This window comes from Haemorhous mexicanus, chromosome 7 (genome assembly GCF_027477595.1).
Source record: "Haemorhous mexicanus isolate bHaeMex1 chromosome 7, bHaeMex1.pri, whole genome shotgun sequence".
In the NCBI taxonomy this organism is placed as follows: Eukaryota; Metazoa; Chordata; class Aves; order Passeriformes; family Fringillidae; genus Haemorhous; species Haemorhous mexicanus.
Window position 1 is genome coordinate 25,021,678 of NC_082347.1, and position 21,374 is coordinate 25,043,051.

A 21,374-nucleotide genomic window follows, 5' to 3' on the forward strand; every position below is an offset into this window, starting at 1 on the left:
TGCACCCAGAGTGAACCTCTGCCCACCTGCCCTCGAGGGTCAGAGGCTCAGACAGATTACAAGAGTTGCATTAGATCCCATGGGAAGTGTATGGAAAAGCAAAACCTTCAATGCAGATTTTGGGCTAAGACTGGCTGAGGGACTAGGAGAGCATGCAGCATGTGTTCAAGCAGCTCAAAACCCCACATCTGCAAAATCTGGCTTCTTCAAGGGGGCCGGTGTGCCCAGGGAGTATAAAACAAGAAGCTCTGCTCCACTCCCCAACTCAGGCATTCCCCAGTACACCTGTGCTGAAAAGGTGCTCTTAGCTATGAGGGAAGAATACAAGTCATACTGTAAACAGACTCCTTTCTGATGGATTTTTTACCCTTATCACCTCCCAAAGGCTGAGATCAAAAATCCTGCTTTGGGTATTGAGGCTTGGATCTGCAGTCAGGTTGCAGTGGCTGTCACTGTGGGTCACTGAGCTGTGGGAACTGACTCTGCAGGGGCTCCCTGCTTGCAGCCAAAGGGGAACAAAGCTGTCCTGGCTTAAGTGGTAATGAAAGGAATCTCAACTCACAGCTGGGGTGTGGGGAGAGTGTAAACCATTCAGTTATGATGACTGCAGTGATGGAGGTGACTTGGTAAGCAGTGGCTGCTCAGCTGCAGCTGCCCCTGGGCTCACTCTGGGGAAGGTTAGGGCAGTATGGTTGGGCTTCAACAGGGACCTCTCTCTTCTGAGCTGTGAGTTCCACCATGCCATGGAACACAACCAGGGTCTCCATAGCTGTGACACTGATAGCACTTATTTCACTGAATCTTAAATCATTTGTCCCAAGCTCCTGTTCCTCTCCAGATTCTTTTGCATAATGAAACATTATCTTTATATTAATAGAATAAAATATGCTTTATATTAATAGGATAAAATATTCAGGGCAAAAGACTTAATGAAAGTTGAGATGTCTCAGCTATTGCCCACACAAGAACAGCAAAATTACAGACACATTTTACACAGTTGTAAATTCAAATGAATGTCACTACCACTGGTAAAATCACTCTGAATTTACACTTGTGTGGATTGCAAAAAGACTCTGGTTTGCTGGTATTCCTGAGTTCTACTTCATGTACTCAGTCAAAAACATAGGTTTGCTGCCAAACTTTCTAAAAAGTGTTTAAAAAATAAAATACATTCATGATTTACAAATAAATCACATTTTATATAAACTGAGGGCTGGACTGAAACTATTTCTAAGTCTTCCTGCTCTACCATGAACCTATCCCACAACAACCATCTGTTTCTATACTAAAATCAAGACGAAATGGTTTAAAACCAGCAGAAAATGAAATTGTTCTGCCTGGCTTCTTTGTACAAACAGCAAACTACCAAGAAGAAAGACTACCAAAAAGGAGATGGGAATTTTTTTTTTAATGTTTTTTGTTTTAATAATCCAAGGTCATTAAGGCAGATGAGTAGCCTAAAGATGCTGTTGTTATGTCATAGCTTCTTTAGGCACAATATATGAAAAAGCTTAGTGTCAATTGATTGCATTAGTTATTATTCCTGCTTTGCCAGGAAAAGTGAAGCTACAAAGAAATGTATTTGAGACTTGCAGATTTCTTTTGAATGCCAGGGCCACAGAGGGTTAACTAATTCTGGGAGATACAATAACTATACTTGCTGTCTCAGAGCTGAGCTCCTCAAACCAAACAAGGAGGCTCAGAAAAGACTCCTTGGCCCTGAAACACTGCCTCTTTGTGAGCTTGTCATGTTCTGTGCCTAAAAGGAAAGTTAGTTTTTTATCTCCAGCTCCTTCTTCAGCCCCCGGGCTTCTATTTCAATGGTGTCACGTTGTGCATTTCTTGAAGGATCTAATGAGTTTTTAGACAGCAAGAATAATATAGGTGTTTGGGGAAGTAGCCTGTGGAAGGTGTGTAATAGTCATGGAATGGGGCAGCAGTTGCCATGAAGGTCAGGGCTGTTGCCAGACCTACTGAATTTTGGCTTTGCTGTCCTTATCAGAGTCTAGGATGTGGAACTCTTCCTGTTGCCATCTCAGTCAGCTATTTTCTCTTGTCAAAGGTCTGCAGGGGGGTGACAAAAAATTCACTTGAGTGAACTGGGAGTTACTTGGATATTTTCCAGGTAGGAGAGCTGTGTGAAAAGGTGCCAGGGATATCTGGATTCTTGTTTCTGGTTCTGTGTGGCAGAAAGTGCTCCTGTAATGTGAGACTGGCACTGTGGAACCAAGGTGTTGAGAAGGACAGCTTTCTGAGGCAAACACTTCATTTACCTCCAATTACTTATCTCCAGAAGAGCAGCAACTGAAGGACTAGAGAGTTCAGGCCAAAACAAATATGAAAGACAGAAAAAAATGTTCCTGCTTTCAAAGCTTCACCTCCTGGGGGTTTCTGGATCTGAACACTGGCAAAATGATCCAATAACAAGGAAAATAATATGAAGAAGGGTATTTAAAGAAAATACCAGAAAATGGAATTAGGTGGTTTGGAAAACTAAAAATAACTGTACTGTTTTAGTTAGGTAGTTATTTTTAAAATGTGGTAAAGAAATGGGTTTTGGTCAACTATTTTTTTTCCTTAATTTGTTATTGGTCAAGTAGCAAACCAAAACCTAAACATTTGCTTTGTTATACTCCGGAAATCTGGATTTAATTTTCTTTTCTACCACAGCCATTTTGTGAGACCTGGAGCAAATCACTCAGCCTGCTGTGCTTTAGATTCCAATCAAAAGCAAAAACATCATTCTGATGTCAAGACATAAAATATTTTAAGATGCTTAGGTATTACTGCAGTGGGAATACAGACATTTCTTAGACACCAGACTGTTAATGTAATTTTGAAAGTGGACTCTACTCGGTGTTTGAAATATCACTAAGGGAGTAGGAGTTGAGCTTCTCTAATCAAGGCTGAATTTCGCACAGTAGTAATTTTAAATGACAAGAATCTCATGCAAATTAGTTAATCAGTTTGGCCTAATGGATATTTAGACAGTAGGTTTTGAGTCTAATGTGTTGAATTAAGTTCCAAGACAAGGAATTTGCAAGTGAAGAGCAAAGAGTTCAAAGAAGTGATGGTTTGTGTTTTGAACAGAGGGTGGAAAATAAATGGTACCAAGTGTGAAACATAATTATGATGCTGGTAACACTTTCATAGGCATTTAATTTTAAAGCCCCAAAGTCAATGCACTTTAGGCATGCATTTGTGTGATTGAGGATTTCATTAGCATAACTTGTCACACTGAAATACATGAAACCATGTTTTTATCCATATAGAGCCATGCATTTCTTTCACTTCTAGAGAATCTGTTTTATGATGAAGAAATCACATTGGCTTGTTTTCTCCCTAAGTTGAGTGTTTGCAGCAGTATCACTGCTACATCATCTATTCCCAGAGAGCCAGAGTTTGCAGCGTACGTTTTTTTCTGACTCCATTTTTTCAGTTGGGTCTCATTTTTCTTCTCTTTTTATGTTCCCTACCAATACACTTAAATTTCCTCCCCCTCCTCATTCTTTTTTGTTTGTTTATTTTCTGTAATTCCAACTTTGTCCCAGCAGTCAATAAAGAAAGGGGAAAGCGAAAACATGCAGGAAGAAATGAAAACTGCTGAGCTGTCTCTAAATTTTTGGGCGGTGCAATGGCTGGTCAAGGTCACAGAACAAAGATCTGTCCATAAATAATTTTGAAGTTTTGGGTTGTACTGGCCTCTCCTGAACCCTGTGCTGCTTTGTTTTGATTTCACTTCCATCTGAGTGCCAGTTAGATTGAATACCATGATAATCCCATGAGAATGCATTAAAAATCACACTGTTGGAGGACCTAGGGTGTGCTATACTTGGCATTGAACCCCACAGTGTCTAAAGAGACTGTGAGAAACAGTATGTGATACCAAGAGGTACTGGATTTAAACTGCAAGGCGAGAAACACATGGTTTCTGTCAGTGAAAACTGGGAAACAGCTGTGTTTCTGTGTTGGTATGAGACATCCCTCTTTCATCTTTTTTGTTTGTAAAATATTTGTCATATATTACTGCAGCTCTAGTCCAATATACATATCAGGAAAATCATAAAATGGAAATCAGCTTTATAGCCACACCATAAAAAAAAATTGGCAGCTGATGGTATTTAAAGAGACAGTGATTAACACTGCAGCAGAAGAATTCTTCCCATCACTTTGAGTCTTCAGCTGGGAACAGACTGTGGGCCTTGAAAATCTGCTTTTGAACCCCACTCTGTCCCTGGGTGTGGGACTCCCTGGGTAACATTGTGATTTGGTCTATGTGCACGGAGAGTTTAAGTCAGTACCATCCCATGAGGTTCTGGGGAACCCTAGAAACCAACACAGAATGAAAGTAGGCTTCTTCAGAAAGCAATTCAGAGCATCAAGGAGAGGCTTGTCACCTGCAGGAACACCTGCAGGACCTACAGCTAGCCTAGGCAGATTCTCCCTTTTCATGCACAGCAGGCACATTCAGGAGTCAGGGATCTGCAAATCTTTGTGTTCCCATAAGCATTTTGAAAACATTACTCCTGTTCTTCAGCACACATTACAAAACAAATCCAGAACTGGTACCTTGGTGTAGAGCAAAGAGATGTGTAATCTCCTACCTGTTCTGGGGGCATTTCACCAGGTAATGCTTCACTGTTAAAGAAAAGAAAAGAAAAAAAGAAAGGAAATGTGGCTTCACACCAACATAGTTTATGAGTTTCAAATGAGCACTGCAGACAGACCTGTGTTGCCAAGATGAAGGAGTTGCCAGGTTGTTACACCGGGAGAGCTAATCATAGCCACCATACATTGTATTGTGCTTCAAAATGCAGTCTGACTGAAGAAGACACAGCAAGCCTTGGGAGAGGGGAATGTATTAAACAATACCAAAAATTTGCTGTGGAAATGCTGGGCAACACACATTCCAATGGTCAGCCCAGCCAAAAGACAGCTTGCTAAGGAAAAACACAGCAGGCCAGTAATTTTACTTTGAAGACTTTTATTTCCCTTGTGGTGCTGTATTTATTTCCAGAAGCCTGAAATAAACCATTCACCCACAGGAGCCACGGCTGTTGCTAATGTAAGTCAGATTGTGGCCACAGGCATAAAGGGATCCCTTCTGGGATCAGATCAGAGGTCCAGTCCAGCCACCATCCTGTCTCTGACAGCTGTGTGTGTGAGCTGTGTAAATCCTTCTTCATATTCCTTTGAGTCAGTAGTCCTGAGCAAGGGCAGCTGCCCCCACTGCAGCCTTTTAGGAGCCAGGGTTGTTAAGATGCTCTTTTGTGGCTTTGTGGCTTCTATGTCCTTCTCTTAAAGGACAGACTCTGGCTCTTCTGGTCAACCTACTGCCAATTTATATCTCAAAAGGATGAGAGAGTGCATCCTTGGGTCATGATGTGAAGTTGAATGCAACACAGATGTGCCCCTACCTTCTCATTCTCTGTTCTTTAAAGGGCCATGAAAAGCAGACACCAGGGCACTCACATGACCATGCCCCTCTCTACAGGAAAGTTTTCATATTTGGACTTAGCTAAATTCTCCCATTCTAAGGGAGCTATACAGCTCCCAGAAGGTGCATTTTGGTCCTAAGGAAATGGGTGCTGAGACCACCAGGATCTGGGACTAATACAGAGACAATGTTTAAGCCAGTCAAGGCAGTGCTTCCATCTACCTGTCAGGCCTTTTTTAAATGTATAGGAGAGCAGTAGGCCAAATCCTTCAGGAGTAAGGGAATGCTCATGTACAGTACTGACACGTTTTTGAGCATGCAAGTATTCAGATATTTGGGTAGCAAAGAAAGGTTTTAGCAGCTCAGAAGAACCTACTTTTTCTCTTTTGAAAATCCTTATTCTATATTTTGTATTATTTCAATATTTAGCTGGTGTTGGTTCAATGTAATTAGACCTTTCCTTCAAGCTGCTTGTATGCTCACAGCAGTAAATTGACAAAACCAAGCAAATTTTAACCCAGTGTCTGCTCAAGAAAAACTGGGATACATCAGTCTAGTGCTTGTGGCTTCAGGGTGACTCACCATGACCAACATACTCAAGTGTGGGTTCTCCCTTGGCACAAAACCTTTGTCATCACTTAACAGGGTAAGAAGAATAACAACCATCTTGCTCCTTCCTCTTGGCAAGCAGAGTTGTTGGGTTCAGTTAGAATCAGAGTTACTCTGCTAAGTGCACTACCAGGAAGATGGAGCCACAGTCTGAAATGTGTTTGTGGTCAGGCAAGGGTTTCTCTATACATCTATTTCTGGCTTACATGTCTTCTCACTTGTGTATCTGAGTCACTCATTCCTTCGTGGGACCTGTGTAGGCTGCAGAGGCAGCAAAGTCATCATCCTCTCCTGTCATTAACAAAGAAACTCACTAACCAGACTCCTCCTGAAAGCTTCTGTTCAGAGGTGGTCCTTACACTCTCCTCTGACATGGTGGCTGCTAGGTGTGCTGGTATCTCATCCCTGCAGCTTGTGTGAGGTCTCCAAATAAACCACTTTCAAACCAAAATGAAAGCAGAGCCTGCACTGGTTACTCCACAGATCAGAAATAGCACTTCTGCTTACAACAACACTGCTTTGATGCAGCCTCTTTGAGAAACCCTCTCTGAGGCCAAGAATGACACAGTAACCCTTTATCTTGAAATATCATTATGAAAAGACAGATTTGAATGTTGAAATGATGCTTTAGTTTCAGAAAATACCGGAAGTGAGATAGTGTTAATAAAACCACTCAAATTCCCAAGAATATTGACAGCTACTCAAGAAAGGAGAATAAAATAGAACAGAATTAAGATTGCTTTGAAACCCCTCTGCACGTCTGGAGAAACGTGACTCATGCAAAATTTTAGCTTCTGGTCAGAATGCAACCTAATGATTCAGTACTTGGTCTCCTCTGAAAGAAATTCCAACTACTTTCAACTTATGTTGGTGCAAAGGTAGAAGATTTTTGAAAAGTCCAAAGCAACTTTAGTTTTATTTCCTCCCTATATAAAGGGAAGAAAATGCCTGTGTTCTAATTTGGCTGGCAGAATTTTTCTCTTCCTACTAATTTTAATTAAAATTACAATCAAGGCAAGGAAATATTTACTTTTCCTGCTTTCTCTGCATTCTCTTCTCCTCTCCCCCTGCCCCCCTTTTTGGCAAGGGCTTTGCAGTCATGAGGAATGGCATTTCACGCACCTGTGGATCTCCTCTTGTTCAGAAGGGACTGGCAGAGAATGACAAGTGTGAAAAGGAGGACACTGATGATTCCTATGGAACACACGAACACCGCGTACACGTACAGATCTGAAACCCAAGCACAGGTGATGGTCAGTGCTGCAGCTGATGCTTCATGACCATGGGACAGGAAAAAAGATACAAGATCTAAACAGACTCTGGTCCAATAGATTTAGGGTAACAGTTCAGAAGTAGTTTAACCCTTTTGAAACTTTCCTATAGTATCCTGCTCAGTTTGAAATTTGGTTGGAGTCGGCATAAATCCAAATAGACATAATTGCACTTATGAGTTGTGACTTTCAGGACCAAACAAAGGACTGGTTTGGACATTTTTTGAGCAGCAACTCAAAACCCAAAAGGACTTCAGCTGGGTTATTTCCCAGCTCAAACAGATATATATATATATATATATATATATATATATATATATATATATATATATATATTTTTTTTTTTTTTTAACAAAAGAAAAAAATAAACAAACAATAAAACAAGAAAAGTGGCAGTGGGAAGTGTGCAAGTGTGCTGAGTGGCTGGGGAAGAAGGAAGAAAATCTGCAATTGCTTCTTCTGCTGGCAGCACTGGCTTGAAATTTTTGTATGATTATTTTTTTCTTTTTCAAACTACAGCCTTAGTCTCCCCTCATGGCTTTTATTCAGGTGTTGTAACATTTCCAGTGGTTATTTTCCATTGGCCATAAAAGATATATGAGAAACTGAAGCTGGACTCTTCCATTCTCTTTTGTCCAGTACCTCTTGTACTTTGTGGGATGATTTCTCAGGCAAGGCTGGGTTTGCACAGGAACTAGCAAAGTTGGTCCTGATTTGGGGCACTTTAGTTGTCCTGTCCATTGGACTAAACTAAGATCATGTATAAACACAGTGGCAGTTAGATGTATCTTTACCTTCAAAAAACTTCCAAGCTTCATGATTTTTCTTGAAAGTGGGATGATCAGAAGATTTTGACGAAATCACTGAAAAAAATCAAACAAGACATGACAAAAATTGAAAAACATGTGGCATAAAAAGTTTGAACCTCTGGAAGTAAATGTATTTTGTCTTAGGCTTCAGTGCCCCAAGATTTTGCTTTATCTAATTGCCTTTTGATGAAACAGTTCAGAATTGTCACAGAATTGTCCTCTCTGTTTCAGGAGGATGGATGACTGTCAATATCACAACAGCTGTACAGCCTAGAACCAGAATCCAAATGCTCTGATTGCTGAAATGTTTTAAACCCTCTCTGCTCTCCTCAGCCAGATTGTTTATGCATGCTGATATTTTTTATGATATCAAATTAGATGATGTCTCTTAGGCCAATTCCATGACTTTTCTTTCTCCAGCAATCACTGCAATGAAATGGGAATGTAGTAATGTCCTCCAGATTGCCAGGGAGGTCTGAACCTCCAAGAGAACTTCATGTGGCAAATCATTAGAGAACAAGTATCTGACTGGCAAGGGAATTCATTAAGGAGTGCCCTGCAAGGATGTGAAGGGTGGGGCTAGATCAGGGGATATGCAACTCTCAGGACTAATGAAATCTTCTCTTCAGTTGCAATGGGAAGCTCATCCTGAATATTGTAACAAATTACTCATTTGTTACATGAAAGCATCACATATGTAGATTTTTGGCAAGGATTTCAGGATAACTTCCCTGAGAAAAGGGCTTTTGTTAATTTTGGGGAAAAAAATAATCTTGCATTTGTGTGTCTTGCAACATTTTCACTGTTAGAAAATGCCACATGTAACTAATATTTAAGAAGTGAGACTTTCTTCTATGGGAAATTCTGATAAATAAGCTTCCCAACAAGACAGATTGTTGTGATCATCTACTTGTTTTTGTTGCGCATGCCAGCAGGATTATAGCTGGACTGCCTAATTTTCTATGTTTGTCCTCCTGTTTGTCTCTTCTCTTGGATTATAAACCATTTGGACCTGTCTTGCTCTTCCTAAGAGAAGCGCAGTATCATGAAGGATTGCCTGATTGCAAATGATGTTTTTGGGGTGCTGAATACTGTTCTAAGAAGAATACTGATTATTTTGAGTTTTCTCATAGGAAGGGAGTAGAAGAACCATTTTTCTGGTGTTTTGGGGTTTTTTTTGGTCTCTGACAAACTTGGTTTTTTGTGTATACTCTACCATAATTGACTTGGTTTTAGGCTGACATTGATGACACTAGCCCAGGAAGAGATGCCTCTAATGAGAATATGGGGGAAGGAGAAAACTTTGCCCTTATCTTAGAAGACATTGTGTGGCTGGATTAGGAGGCACTTCTTGGCAACACTGGCACATGGATTTCTCTTGGTTTTACTAACAAGATTTGACAATAGCCTTCTTATAAATGCTATCTGATGTCTTGTATTCACAACGCTAAAAGGGGCAAACTGCAACAGTTCAAATTTCAGGTGGACCATCTGAAAACACTACAGAGTTGCTGCAGTTGACACGAGTGCAGGAACAGAAAACTGTTCCTGCACAGAAAACAGAAAAGGACCCCATCTCCACAACAAGGCTTCTTTTCCAAAGAAATGTATTTTGCCACTAAAGTAGAAGCCAGGTATGTAACTAAAATTTAAATGTCATCATTACACGGTAAGGAATTGCAGCCTGTAACTCAATTGTTTTTCTGTAAGTCCAATGTGTGTATTTGTACAAATTTATGTGTTGTGACAAAATGTATTTGCAACTTATTAATGGCCTGTGCAAATTTGCACAAGCCAACTTGCTAGCAAATGACAAAATCTGAACATAAATTAATAGCAGTAGATACTACAGATCCAGCCATCAACTTGCTTCAAGAGCAAGTTACATTTGGAAGAAGCAGAATTGTCCTTTTCTTTTCCCCTTAGAAATCTGCGTCTTGCACAGTAACCTCCTCTTTCTGTGTGAATAAATCTTTGAAAATAAAGGGACTGTTCTATTTCTGCCTCTGCTTGATGTGCAAAGTTTTAAGAAATTTGTCTGGTGCTTTACCATAAAGATACTATTTTGAATTTGGGCATAACTGCAGACGCATTACTGGAACAAAATGTTAGGCAACACAGCAACTGTGATGTGGTGGAACACTGCTACCTCATTTGATAAAGCACAAGCAGTACAACTTAAGCATCCTAATGCTTCGGGCAATTTGTATTGCTCCTTTTGTTGTATCCTGGGTCTAACTGTAATATAAGTAAATCCCTTTGCAATAAAAAGTGTAACTGATCGTAATATAAAATACAAAATGTGTTTGGAATAAAATTTCTTTGAAAAGCCCAAGTGTTACTGTTGGGAAAACTGGAAACTTTATCAGTACTTGGAAAAGAGCTACCTTCCCTCTTAAGCACAGCAAGTACTGTGCACTCAGGGTGCATTAACCAAATGCTAGCAAAGGTGGTCCTGTGTTTCCAGTCAAGAGGCTTTAAGTGGTAAAACAGTTGCTATGGCATTTAAAGACATGCAATATTTCAGATATCTTTTGGTATCTTTAATCTAGATTTAGAGTTAGAATAAATATGCTTTTAAAGGGCCAGGGTAGTTGTGGTGTTTGCCTCAGATCCCCACAGGGTGTCAAAAACTCTCTGCAGGCTGGCCAGCCTTCCTCTCTTGTCTCAGGTTTCCTACTCAGCTGAGCAGTGTGAAAATGATGAAGTCATGAGGTCTCAAATCCCTATTATGATTATATATTCATATAGACTCATACTAGAAATCTGGGTAGAAATATTATTTAAGAACTGGACTGAAAAATTATGGATTTCCTTTTTTTCAATAGTTGCATTGATCTGAACTCCATAGTTTAGCTATGAAAAGCTATAAAAGCAACTTACTTGGAATATGCCATTCCATCTCCAAGAACTCCTGACAAATCCATATGCTTCTACTACAGGCATTTAGGAACTTACATTGTTCAGTGACTGAGAAAACACGTGACACTGCTTTCTGGCATTATGTTTAAAGCTGTCCCTGTGAGATACCAACTTTCCTGTTTATAGAGACACAAGCAGAGGGGTAGTTTGGCAGCTCGCACTGATGGCATAGCTGCTAAACAAAACCACCTCTTCAAAGGAGTCTGTTCTCAAAATCCAACTTCACCCATCTCTGAAAGTGTGAGTGTGGTGACTTGAGATTTGAGCTAATCCATCCCAAAGGGATGGCTTATTTTCAACTTGGTTCACATCTGCCACTTGTTGCTGGTCATTTTATCCAAAGTTCAATACCAGCAAGCTGGCCATTGCTTTTCTGGCTCTGCTTTCTGGCTGCAAGTGGTATAAACAATAGTACTGAAGTGATAGTACAAGTGCTACTTACCAACTGCTGCTAGGCTAGAACTAAGACCAAGGGAAACACTAAGAGAGAGGCAAAACATTAAGTTGAGTATTAGGTTTTCTTTTTCTATCCACGGATTACACTCAAAAATAATCTAAATTCAAATGTCTTATGGGTGAATTTACAAGAAAAAACATATGGGATCACAGGACAAGAAGAAATTATAGACTTGAAATCAGTAATCTCTCACCTCTTATTTCAGTAGCTGCTGTACCATTTGACCATGCTGTCCACTTATTTCTGTGTTTGCCAATTTCCTGTACTTTGCATATATACTGTCCTTGGTCTGTTTGCTGGAGGCTTAAAATAAGAAATTTGTACATAGTTCCATGTTTCTCTTTAAGAAGATGAAGTCTTTGCTTGTGAAAATGATGAGTATAATTTCCATAATACTGGACAGACCCAAACTTTGTCATTTTGATCATGAGGTGCTCCTGGGCAGGTGATGCAGCGAAGACCCACCGCACAGCCAGCAAATTGTCTGTCCTCCTTTTTTGAGAAATGTGGCAGTAAAGGGTAGCATTATCCCCCTCGGAGTATTGCACCGTTGGTCCAGGAGAGACCGTCACATTTAAAGCCTCACAAACATCTGTAAAGAAAGAAAAGATGGTGAGAATCCTCCATCCTGGCACAACAGCACCAAAATCTGTCCCAGTATGCAAGCCCACAGCAGGTAAACTGATGGCACCTGCTTAGTGTGCAGTAATTTAATGACCTTGTAGAACCTGACATCACCTGCCTCTCTGTGAATGTTAAGGATGGCAGGGGGCCCTCCTTCAGTGAGTCTGCCCCAGCATTTTTTCTGTCACTAATCAATAACCTAGAGCTGACATGGAGACCTTGCTACTGTCACAGGACCAACTTTACATAATTTTTTATCAGTCTTTTAACAGTTTTGGAAACTGCTTTGTGACCAGCTCTTCTGACAGCTTGCATCTTTCTTAGGACTTCCAGGCTAAATGCTTTCAATAACCAGTTTATGCTCATTTGCTCCTGTGCCAGCTTTAAGCTTAAAATAGAGTTTTCTTCTCTAGAGCTTACTTCCTGAGTCCATATTCAAAGCAATTATCTGGCCTCAGCCTTTGCTTTGTTGAGCTAAAGAAGACAAGCTCTGTTAGTCTCCTCTAGTAAAGTAGTGTCTTCCCTATTCACCCTTACAGCCCTTCTCTGCATTGGTTACAGTTTAAATTTTGGGCTTGATTGTAATTTTTTTTTTTAATGTAATTGACTGCAGTTACAGGCAGTGTCTGGAAGGAAGTTCTCCAGTGTCTGGTGGAATACTCACAGTACTTCTCAGATTTGACTGGGATATACCTTGCCTGGTATATCCCAGAATTATCTTCTTTTTCATGATACATTCATATGTCAGGTGACAAATAAATAGCACACTTGGGTGTTTTCCCTTCTTTGTCATTTGCAGTTCAGTCACCAGCAAAGAAATCAAAGAAAATAAATTCTTACTAATCCTCTATCAAGGAAATTCTTACTAATCCTCAAGTATGTGACTTTGCTGTACTAACTTCTGCTCCACTTCTGTTACCCCATCCTAGTTTTTCCTATGTGCTGTCCTCTTATGCTGATTTGATAAGGTCAGCACTTCAAAGTGCACACTTCTGACTACTTCTTTTAGACATCATTTGTGCAGACCTTACATCATACTGTTCCTTAGATTATCACTGGAAGACCACTGAATTCTCTATATCCTACAGTTCCCCATGCCCTCTGTTTTAAGAAACGTTCTCCTTGTCATAATCAAATGGTCATCTCAAACCTGGGTTAAATTCATCAGACTCGTTTTTCTGACTACAAATTTAAGTTAATCTGACAGTATTTGCATGACAAAATGTGACATGAGATCATATCGGGACAAATTATTATTACATTGTTTCATTAATTTCTGATTCTTGTCTTTAATGTTTTTCATCCTGAACCATCACTTATACCAGTTCTTTGTCTCTCTGCTTTACTTCTAATAACAGCCAGTATAGGTGAAGGCTGAAAAAAGTGTCCATAGCTGTTAAATAGAGGAAGTTTTCCCTTTCCTGACATAACTGATTTATACTGGACTGATTGTCTGAGGCATGGGAATCAACACTCATTTTATTTCCTTCCTAATGAACATTAAGAAAGTCCTGATTAGTCATATCAGAGATTGATCTATTTCTGACCAGTGCTGTATTGTGGCAGTGTGTTCCCTAAATGACTTGTGATGGGTAATCTACTGGTCTGAGGGCATCCACAAGAGAGAGAGCCATATTCCAGCAGTGAGCAAGCACTCCCTGCAATGCACTCTGCAAAGCATGAAATGTCCTCTAAACTGTGAACTTCCTGTTATGTGAATATTGTACTGTACTGAACTGAAATACCAATGAGAATTGCAACTCTGGGAAAATGATTTTTTCATTTCTGGACACTCTTCTAGCACATCGGCAAGGAACATTTTAACAAAGGGGATGAGTGTTTTGGCAGAGACTATTGTCTGACATCAGCTCCTGAAACACAAACATATATTTATCTTCAAAATAAGCAAGTAAAGTATTTCCATTCTATTTCTGAAAGAGTTTTGGAGACAGAGACACTGGTTTCATAGTCCCAGTGAAGCAGTGAAATGATGTGGTGAATTATATCACCTTACATACAGTAAATCCACTAAATTAAAGAAGTTGCATTGCAACTGTTTGAGAAGAATTCCGAAAATTAATAGTATGATAATTATTTTGTGCCTCTTCCATCAAAGTCTCTACTGAATGCCATCTTTATTCCAAGTAGACATTACTTTTATGTTATGAAGGAGAAAATATTTTGTATAAAGAACTGTTTTGGTTTTTTTAAAAAAATATTGAAGAAACTACAGCTAAGCATGGAAGAGGTTATTGGTAAAATTATTAGTGCATTATGTTTGTGTCTGCAACTCACGTAAATGCCAAAGCAAGAGGTTATTTTGGATTGTAGAAAGCATAAAAGTTGAAAGGATGTTGAAATTTAAAATTCAGGCTGAATCCCACCAAAAGCTCTCCAGGCATGAAACTTCAGTAGTTATTCTCTGGACTTACCAACCTTGGTACTTTACCAGCAGAAGGAAAGCCAGTAAATGGCTGCCTCTCCTATCAAAATAAGATTTAATTTGAAGATTGTGCTGCTTAGTAAATAAAGAATAACTTTGAGATTTTCAACACTTTTTGACATCCTCAAATGTACTTCAACAATAAATATTTAATAAATCATTTATAAAATCATGGTTTGGGTAAATGAAAAACACAGAGCTTTTTTCTACTGAAATTATGAACATGTCATGAAAACTGTAAAGAAAAACAATTATGTCATTTTCCTGACATGTGAATTTCTTTTTTGAAAAAGCTGGCTAGGAGTAATTGTGAAACAGAGTCCCAAAATAAAAGGCAAAAATAAAAAGAAATCATTGCTTAATTCCAAACTAGGCAGAACATAGTGCCAAGAAGTACCCAAGAGAGAATTCAGAGGAAGTCAGATATGGTGATGATGGACACCTTTGTGAGAAAATAAAGCAGCATTGTACATTGAGATTCTGGTCCCTTTCTAGCTGTTTACACTCTTACAAACATTGGTATTTTATACCTAATGCTCCTACTTTTCCTTTGGGGACATGCCTTGTCATAAGTTCATATCAAATTTCGCAACCTTCATGTTTCTGATCAGTGAGAACCTATCTCCTTGTTTCCTTCCGTGGCTCCCATTGGTGCAGCTGCACAAGTACAGCAACGGGAAGAGTTTTGGAAATCTCAAGCTGCTTTTATCATGGTATCAGCTCATGTGGAACAGGGTCAGGTGATGCTTTATATAAAGCAGAAAAACAGCATCCATTTGACTTTATCCTCCTACTGCCACTGGAGGAGGAGCAGTGGATTTTGAAGGAAAGAGTTCATTTACCTCCTATGTGGAAAGCAAAACCCTCATTCAAGGCTCTCAGACACTAGTGGACATGTTCCTCCTGTCTTTAGCAGGCATTGGTCAGCCCCAACATGAGGTTTACCCTTGTAATGGGCTCCTTGCCAAGAGCAGGAAGCTTCACAACTTAAGAGCAGGCTTGTGTGCAAACATAGCACTGAATTTCTAGACTGCAGATTGCTGTTTCAAGTGGGGAATCACTGTTTATCTTCTTCTGCCTTCCCAGTATAGTACGATGTAGCTGTTCAGGTGGAGCTCACCGCAAGAGTTTCAGTCTCATTTCTGCTTGGAAAGGGAAATTATTTATAGAATAGGGAGGAGAGAGAGCCAGAGGCTTTCTCTGCAGTGTGCTTAACCATCAAACTGCTCTCCTTTTTGCAATGAGCTTGCTTAGTTGCTCCCATCCTAACATTTTACCTGTTTGCTTCTCTGGTATGTTCCACCAGCATGTCTCAGTAGCCTGTGCGGACTCAGGAAAGGTGACTGCTGCCTAAGCTCTGTTTTAAAAAATCCCACTTTGAAAATAGTCCACTTCATCTTACACCAGCTCAAGTCCAAGAATTAGCTAGATTTGGACTTTGCTGTCTGCCATATTACACAGAAAACACTTTAACAGCCGTGTCAGGAGTACCAAACTATACTTCTAGCACCCAGAAACTTGTTTATGTCAGGGCCTCTCCCCTCTGTCTGTGCTGGAACAGTGCTAGAGGACTGACAGTGGCCACTGGGTCTTACATGTGATCAGCAGTTTCAGCATGGCTGTGGTTTTGTGGGAGAACCCCAGTTACTCCAGTTGAGATAGGAGTGGAGCTGTTCCCATGCACAGCTGCTCACTGTCCAGGTTTAGTGCTGTATACAGGCCTCTCTCTCTTCCTCCATGGAGACGATGGGCAGAATCTGCCACCCAGCCTCCAGTGCTGCAAGGACTGATAGCTGGGGACTGGAGGTGGTTACCTTCTGATCTCAGCTTTGCATGACCAGAAGCATATGGGATGGCTTTTATCTGTGCTGTAGTTTGTTCAGTGAAGCTATGCTACTGTCAAAGCCTGCTTTTGTTTGATTTCTTTACAATTAAAAAGAGAAGATGAGCCAAGAAGCAGCAAAGCTCTTTGTTTAAATGAAAATAATTAGGAGCTGGCTTGCAAGAGCACCAAAGAACAACCAGCCGTTTTCAGTTGAACAGATCTGTCAGCAAGTTTCACAAGTCAGAAGCTCCCCCTCAGAGAGAGCTTCTGCATTGACTAAAGATGAACTTGAACCAAACCTCTGCCTCCACCATCTCCTGCCCTTCTGCAGCGGAGTTCAAATTCAAGTCTTTCATTAGCCTTGAACGAGCAAGGCTTCCCACCCCTCTAAGCTCACTGCACCTGGAAGTTCCACTCCAGCTTCTGTGTCTGTTCTGCAGCTTCAGGACACACAACGCTGTCCAATATACCTTTGTTTTTAGAGGAATAAAGGGTCTTAAAGGGAGGGCGCTTTTTACAAGTGACCTACAGGTTCCATTTCCACCTGATGCCAACAGGATCAGGGCACCTGTGGAAAAAAACAACGCCAATCTCCCTTTGCTTCGGCTTTGCCTGGCAGAGAAGACGGCCGAGGGCAAATTTCCATGAACTTGCATGGAGAGGGCTTTCTTTTCTAAACAGGATCCGATCGCTGCGAAGAAGCGCTGCTGCCGGAGCCCGGGGAAGCGGCAGCGGAGCGGGGTAGGGAGCGGGCGGGCGGAGGGGCCCCGGGCCGGGGACCCCCAGCTCTGGCCCCCCGCCCGTCCCGCTGCCGCCGCCCCGCCCGCTGCGGGACCCGGGCCGGCTCCGCGCTGGGCGGGGGCTGCCCGAGGCGGGCCGGGGTCCCGCGGGGCCGGGGGAGGGGTCGGGTCCCGCTGGGCGCTTACCTGGGGCCGAGGCCGTGGCCAGCAGGGCGGCCAGCGCCGTAGCCAGGAGGCGCATGGCCCGCGGGGCGCCGGGTCCCGTCCCGTCCCCCTCTGCCGAGCTGCCTCCCTCCTCTCCTCCCCGGCCTCTCGCCTCCTCCCCGCCCGGTCCTCCCTTCTCCCCTTGCTTTTCATCTCCTCCCCTTTCTCCTCCTTTTTTTTTCTTTTTTTTTTTTTTTTCGCGCTTCCTTCCCTCCCTACTCCTTTGCGCTTCCCACAGTCCTGCCCCCTTCAACTCTCCGCTTTTTCTCGCCCCCTTTCCCTGTCGTTTCTATCCACACCACGTCTGCTAGGGTGGCATCAGGGCTAGACCGGGATGCTCCATCTCTAGCCTCCGCGATCCTCTGCACACACACACACACCCCCTTGCCCAAAGGACACGGATGTGTGTCGAGGGGAATTGAGAAACTCCCTCCCTCCCTGAGTACAGAAAACCTCTGTACGAGCAGGTGAGGCTGCCCGGCAGCTGGAGGCTCTGGGGTAGATTGCTGGGATGGGGAAGGCTGTATTAGGCATCCTCTCGGGTTTCCTGGATGTGTTGGCAATTTTGCAGGCCCTCGTGCCCATTCCCCTCATCCCATTCCATAGCTGGAGCAGGACCACTACTCCCTGGCAGTTCTAGTTAACATTATCTCCCATTCCATGGGTTCAGGTGGTGGCAGCCTGGGGAAGAGGAGGCCAGGCAGGCAGGAGTAGCCCATCAGCAGGCATGGGGATGAACACTGTAGGCATTTAGGACACCTGTGCCAGGACATTGCATACTGTGCTCTGGTGTTTGCCCTCTGCTGTGACAGCACCTACTGATCACTGACAATCAAACTCTCTAAAACTATCCTGATAATTAAATGATATAGTAGCTTCAGGTGCATCACCCTAAGGTTAATGTCCTTGTTTTCACAAATGGTACAGTGCTCGGCCAGAATGGACAAGGGAAGTTGGCACCCTGCAGTCCATTCCTGCCTCTTCCCTGTGCTCCTTTTGAAGTGTTTATCACTTGAAAGCCTACAAATCTCCCCAGATATGGATTTAATACTTCTGCCAGCAGGTATGATGGGTTATATATTCAGCTTGCATGAAGTATGGATGGTACAAACACATTGGCATTCCTGCTTCCCTGGATAGGGCAATTAGTACGGATTTAGCTACTCCACCCCTCTCCTCATAATCGCTTAGACAGGATCATACATGTCTGCTTTTAAACATCACAGATAATTTAGCGTGTGCTAAATCTGATCCTTATGAGACTGAAAACTGCCTTTAAAATCTTGTAATTTGTTTCCTCCAGGAAGAGACTTCTGGTGTCTATACAGCAAACACTTCTCACAAGAGAGTGACAGGTCTGGCTTATGCACAGAGCAATCATCAGACTTGAGGAAGTAGAAGCAATTTTTAAAATTTATACTGCCTGGGGAGGTAATTAAAATTTGTAGATTCAAATCTCTTCTTTTAACATAGCAAAGGGAAATCCTGTCAGAGAGATAAGCTAATTCAAAAACAAACAGACAAATTCACCAGAAACATTCTACCAACAATTATGTAGTTTGATGGTCCTGAAGGAAATTTCATTTCAGGATGTCCTTGGACTGCTAATGAAGAGGAAACCAGGGATGACTGATTTTGTACACCCTTCCAATGCGTCTACTCCTTGCTGTTGCTTGAGAGAAGATATCAGGCTGGATGGACATCTTAAACCTTCTCATATAGTTCTGCTAGGCTCATTCATGCCTTACTTCATGTCTCTCATAAATCACTTCAGCCTACTAATCTTTTAATGGTGTGTGCAAAATACTGGTGTAAAGACATCAGTAAGGACTGCCTAAGGTCTCACGTGAGTGCTTGGGCCCTGCAGAGCTGAAAGATGCAAGAGTCAGTCTCATCTTTTGTTGTTTGTCAACAATCCCCAATCCTGTTGGCACCAACAGTTCCTTTAATTGCATCAAGAACCCTAACAGGCTTTGGGACAGAACTTGATCATTTAATTGGGGAGAAGGCTTTATATAATGCATTTGCCTATGACAGAAGACAAGAGGAATCAAAGGCACATCTGGACTTCTGAAATCTCTCGTGTCTGACAGTTTATGAAATCTCTCGTGTCTGACAGTTTATGAAGTCACTTGTGTCTGACAGTTTACTGAAAACATACTCTCTCTGTTTTGAGCATGTGATCTCTGTACTTTTGACAGTTCCCTCTGTGTTGTGGGCTCTATCTTTTGTGTAGAATCACTTTTGCTGCTCCATCTTGAAGCTTCTTCAACAACATAAAAACATGAAAAGTGATTCTTACTCTTAAAAGGGATATTTATTCTAAAGTTCCAAAGGTACTTTTAAAGTGATGCAGGCTGAAAGTCTTTTTTACTTGTCATAGCATAAATGAGCTCAGGTGATGCTGCCCTTTTAGGTTTTTTGCTAAGGGAGAGCTTTTCTTTGCACAGATAGAACAGGACCCGTAGAGCTACGTACACATCTCTCTCTTGCTATCTCTAAATTGTACTGCCAGCAGCACTCATCAGGTAACCCAGCACCTAACACACCTGAGGAAATCTACATTGTACCAATCCCTTAGGATATACTCATGGGCCAGACAGCTCTAGTCAGGCTAGTGAGCTGTGGGCAAATATAAACTTCTGACCTCCCGTTTTCCCAGGTTTGATGCTGATTTGTTGGATGCCTTTTACGAATCAGTTCTCACTTCTGGGTTGCAGGTGGGTGAGATGCAACCTTCTTTTGTCCCTGTGTTGGAAGGGTTTGCTATTGGAACTGAGACAACCAGGAAAGGTGGCAGTTGTATGATTTGACTTTCTTCGCTGTTAAAATCTTACATCCCTTCCACCCATTTGTTACTGCTGAGATGTTTCTGCTTTTGTAAAATGTTTTTTCAAGATTTTTTATGTCTCTTACCTGCTGCCATCACAGTTTACCCATGCACCAAAAATCCCAAAGGCCAAATGAACATGCAGTACAATTCCCTTTTTCTCCCCCAGGCTGGGTGCACAGCTCTCTCTGTAAGACAGTGCACCTCCCTTTGCTGCTCTGGAAGCGGGCTGACGCACGCGAGTGGAGCCTCTGACCCGCAGGATATGGCTTTCTCAGCTCTGGCAGCATGCATGTGGCCTCGTTTCCTGCTGAATGGGTCTGCTCAGAGGAGAAAAGTGCCTAATCAGCACTCCAGTGCAGCTGACACAGCGCAGACTGACTGTTTGCAGAGCCTGGAGCCCCTCTCTCCCTGGGGCAGTGTTATTGAAATACCAGCTTTAGTCGCTCGGGGTGAGACCTGCTGTGCAAATCCCCTTTGCCTCTCTGCAAAGTCACATCTGCCTGGAGAGGTAACCACAGCATCTTGGCTTTTGCTGTCCTGTCCTCCCTCTCTGGCTTTCTTAACCTGCCTTCTTTCTTTGAAAGGTCTTACTTGCATTCCCAAATCTGTCTCCAGAATGTGCTGCAGGACTCCTGTGAATCCTGTGAGCAGGATTGTGGTTTGCCCTTACAGAAGAGTTGCAGGGTGGCAGAGGGACACAGTGGTATCCAGTGCAACTCACACTGGGCTGCTTTGTCCGGGCTCTAGCATGGGAAAAAGGTTTTCTCAGGGCTGCAGCTCTCTCTTGATGGGCTGGGGTGGGCTGCCTGCTTTCACACCTGATATGCTGTTAAGGAGAGCTATGCTTGTTCTGTTCTGAGTGATGTGTGGGGGTTTGCTCCCCACCTGCAGCAATAAACTGTCTCTCTGAACTTTTCATCTTTCACCTGGCCACCATCTTTCAGGGCACCTACAGCTTATCACCCTTCCACACACCATGCAGGCAGCATGCAAAGATGCTCTCTGCCTGTCTGGAACCTACCTTTAGAGACGTGACTTTTGGCCAGGTCTTTTTCAGAGTCCAGCAGCGGGTAGCTCCCATGCTCCAAGAAATCTTAATTAAAAATGAATGTTCAGTGATTAAAGATGGATAAAATCCAAACTGATTCAATGTTGCCAAGCATGGAGGGTGTTTGGATCTGTATCCAAATTTTCCTATTC

At 42.1% G+C, this 21,374-nt stretch overlaps 1 protein-coding gene across 1 annotated transcript in view; it reads right to left on the minus strand.

Moving 5' to 3' along the window:
* VSTM4 (V-set and transmembrane domain containing 4) overlaps positions 1-17,459 on the minus strand; it is a 31,939-nt gene extending 14,480 nt beyond the window's left edge. The window contains exons 1-5 of the mRNA XM_059851541.1: positions 17,324-17,459; positions 11,699-12,097; positions 8,112-8,180; positions 7,169-7,276; positions 4,605-4,638 (exon numbers count right to left, since the gene is read on the minus strand). Of these exons, the coding sequence (XP_059707524.1) occupies positions 4,605-4,638; positions 7,169-7,276; positions 8,112-8,180; positions 11,699-12,097; positions 17,324-17,378 (665 nt within the window). The 5' untranslated portion in view covers positions 17,379-17,459. The remainder of the gene's footprint in view (positions 1-4,604; positions 4,639-7,168; positions 7,277-8,111; positions 8,181-11,698; positions 12,098-17,323) is intronic.
* Between the last annotated feature and the right edge of the window lie 3,915 nt (positions 17,460-21,374).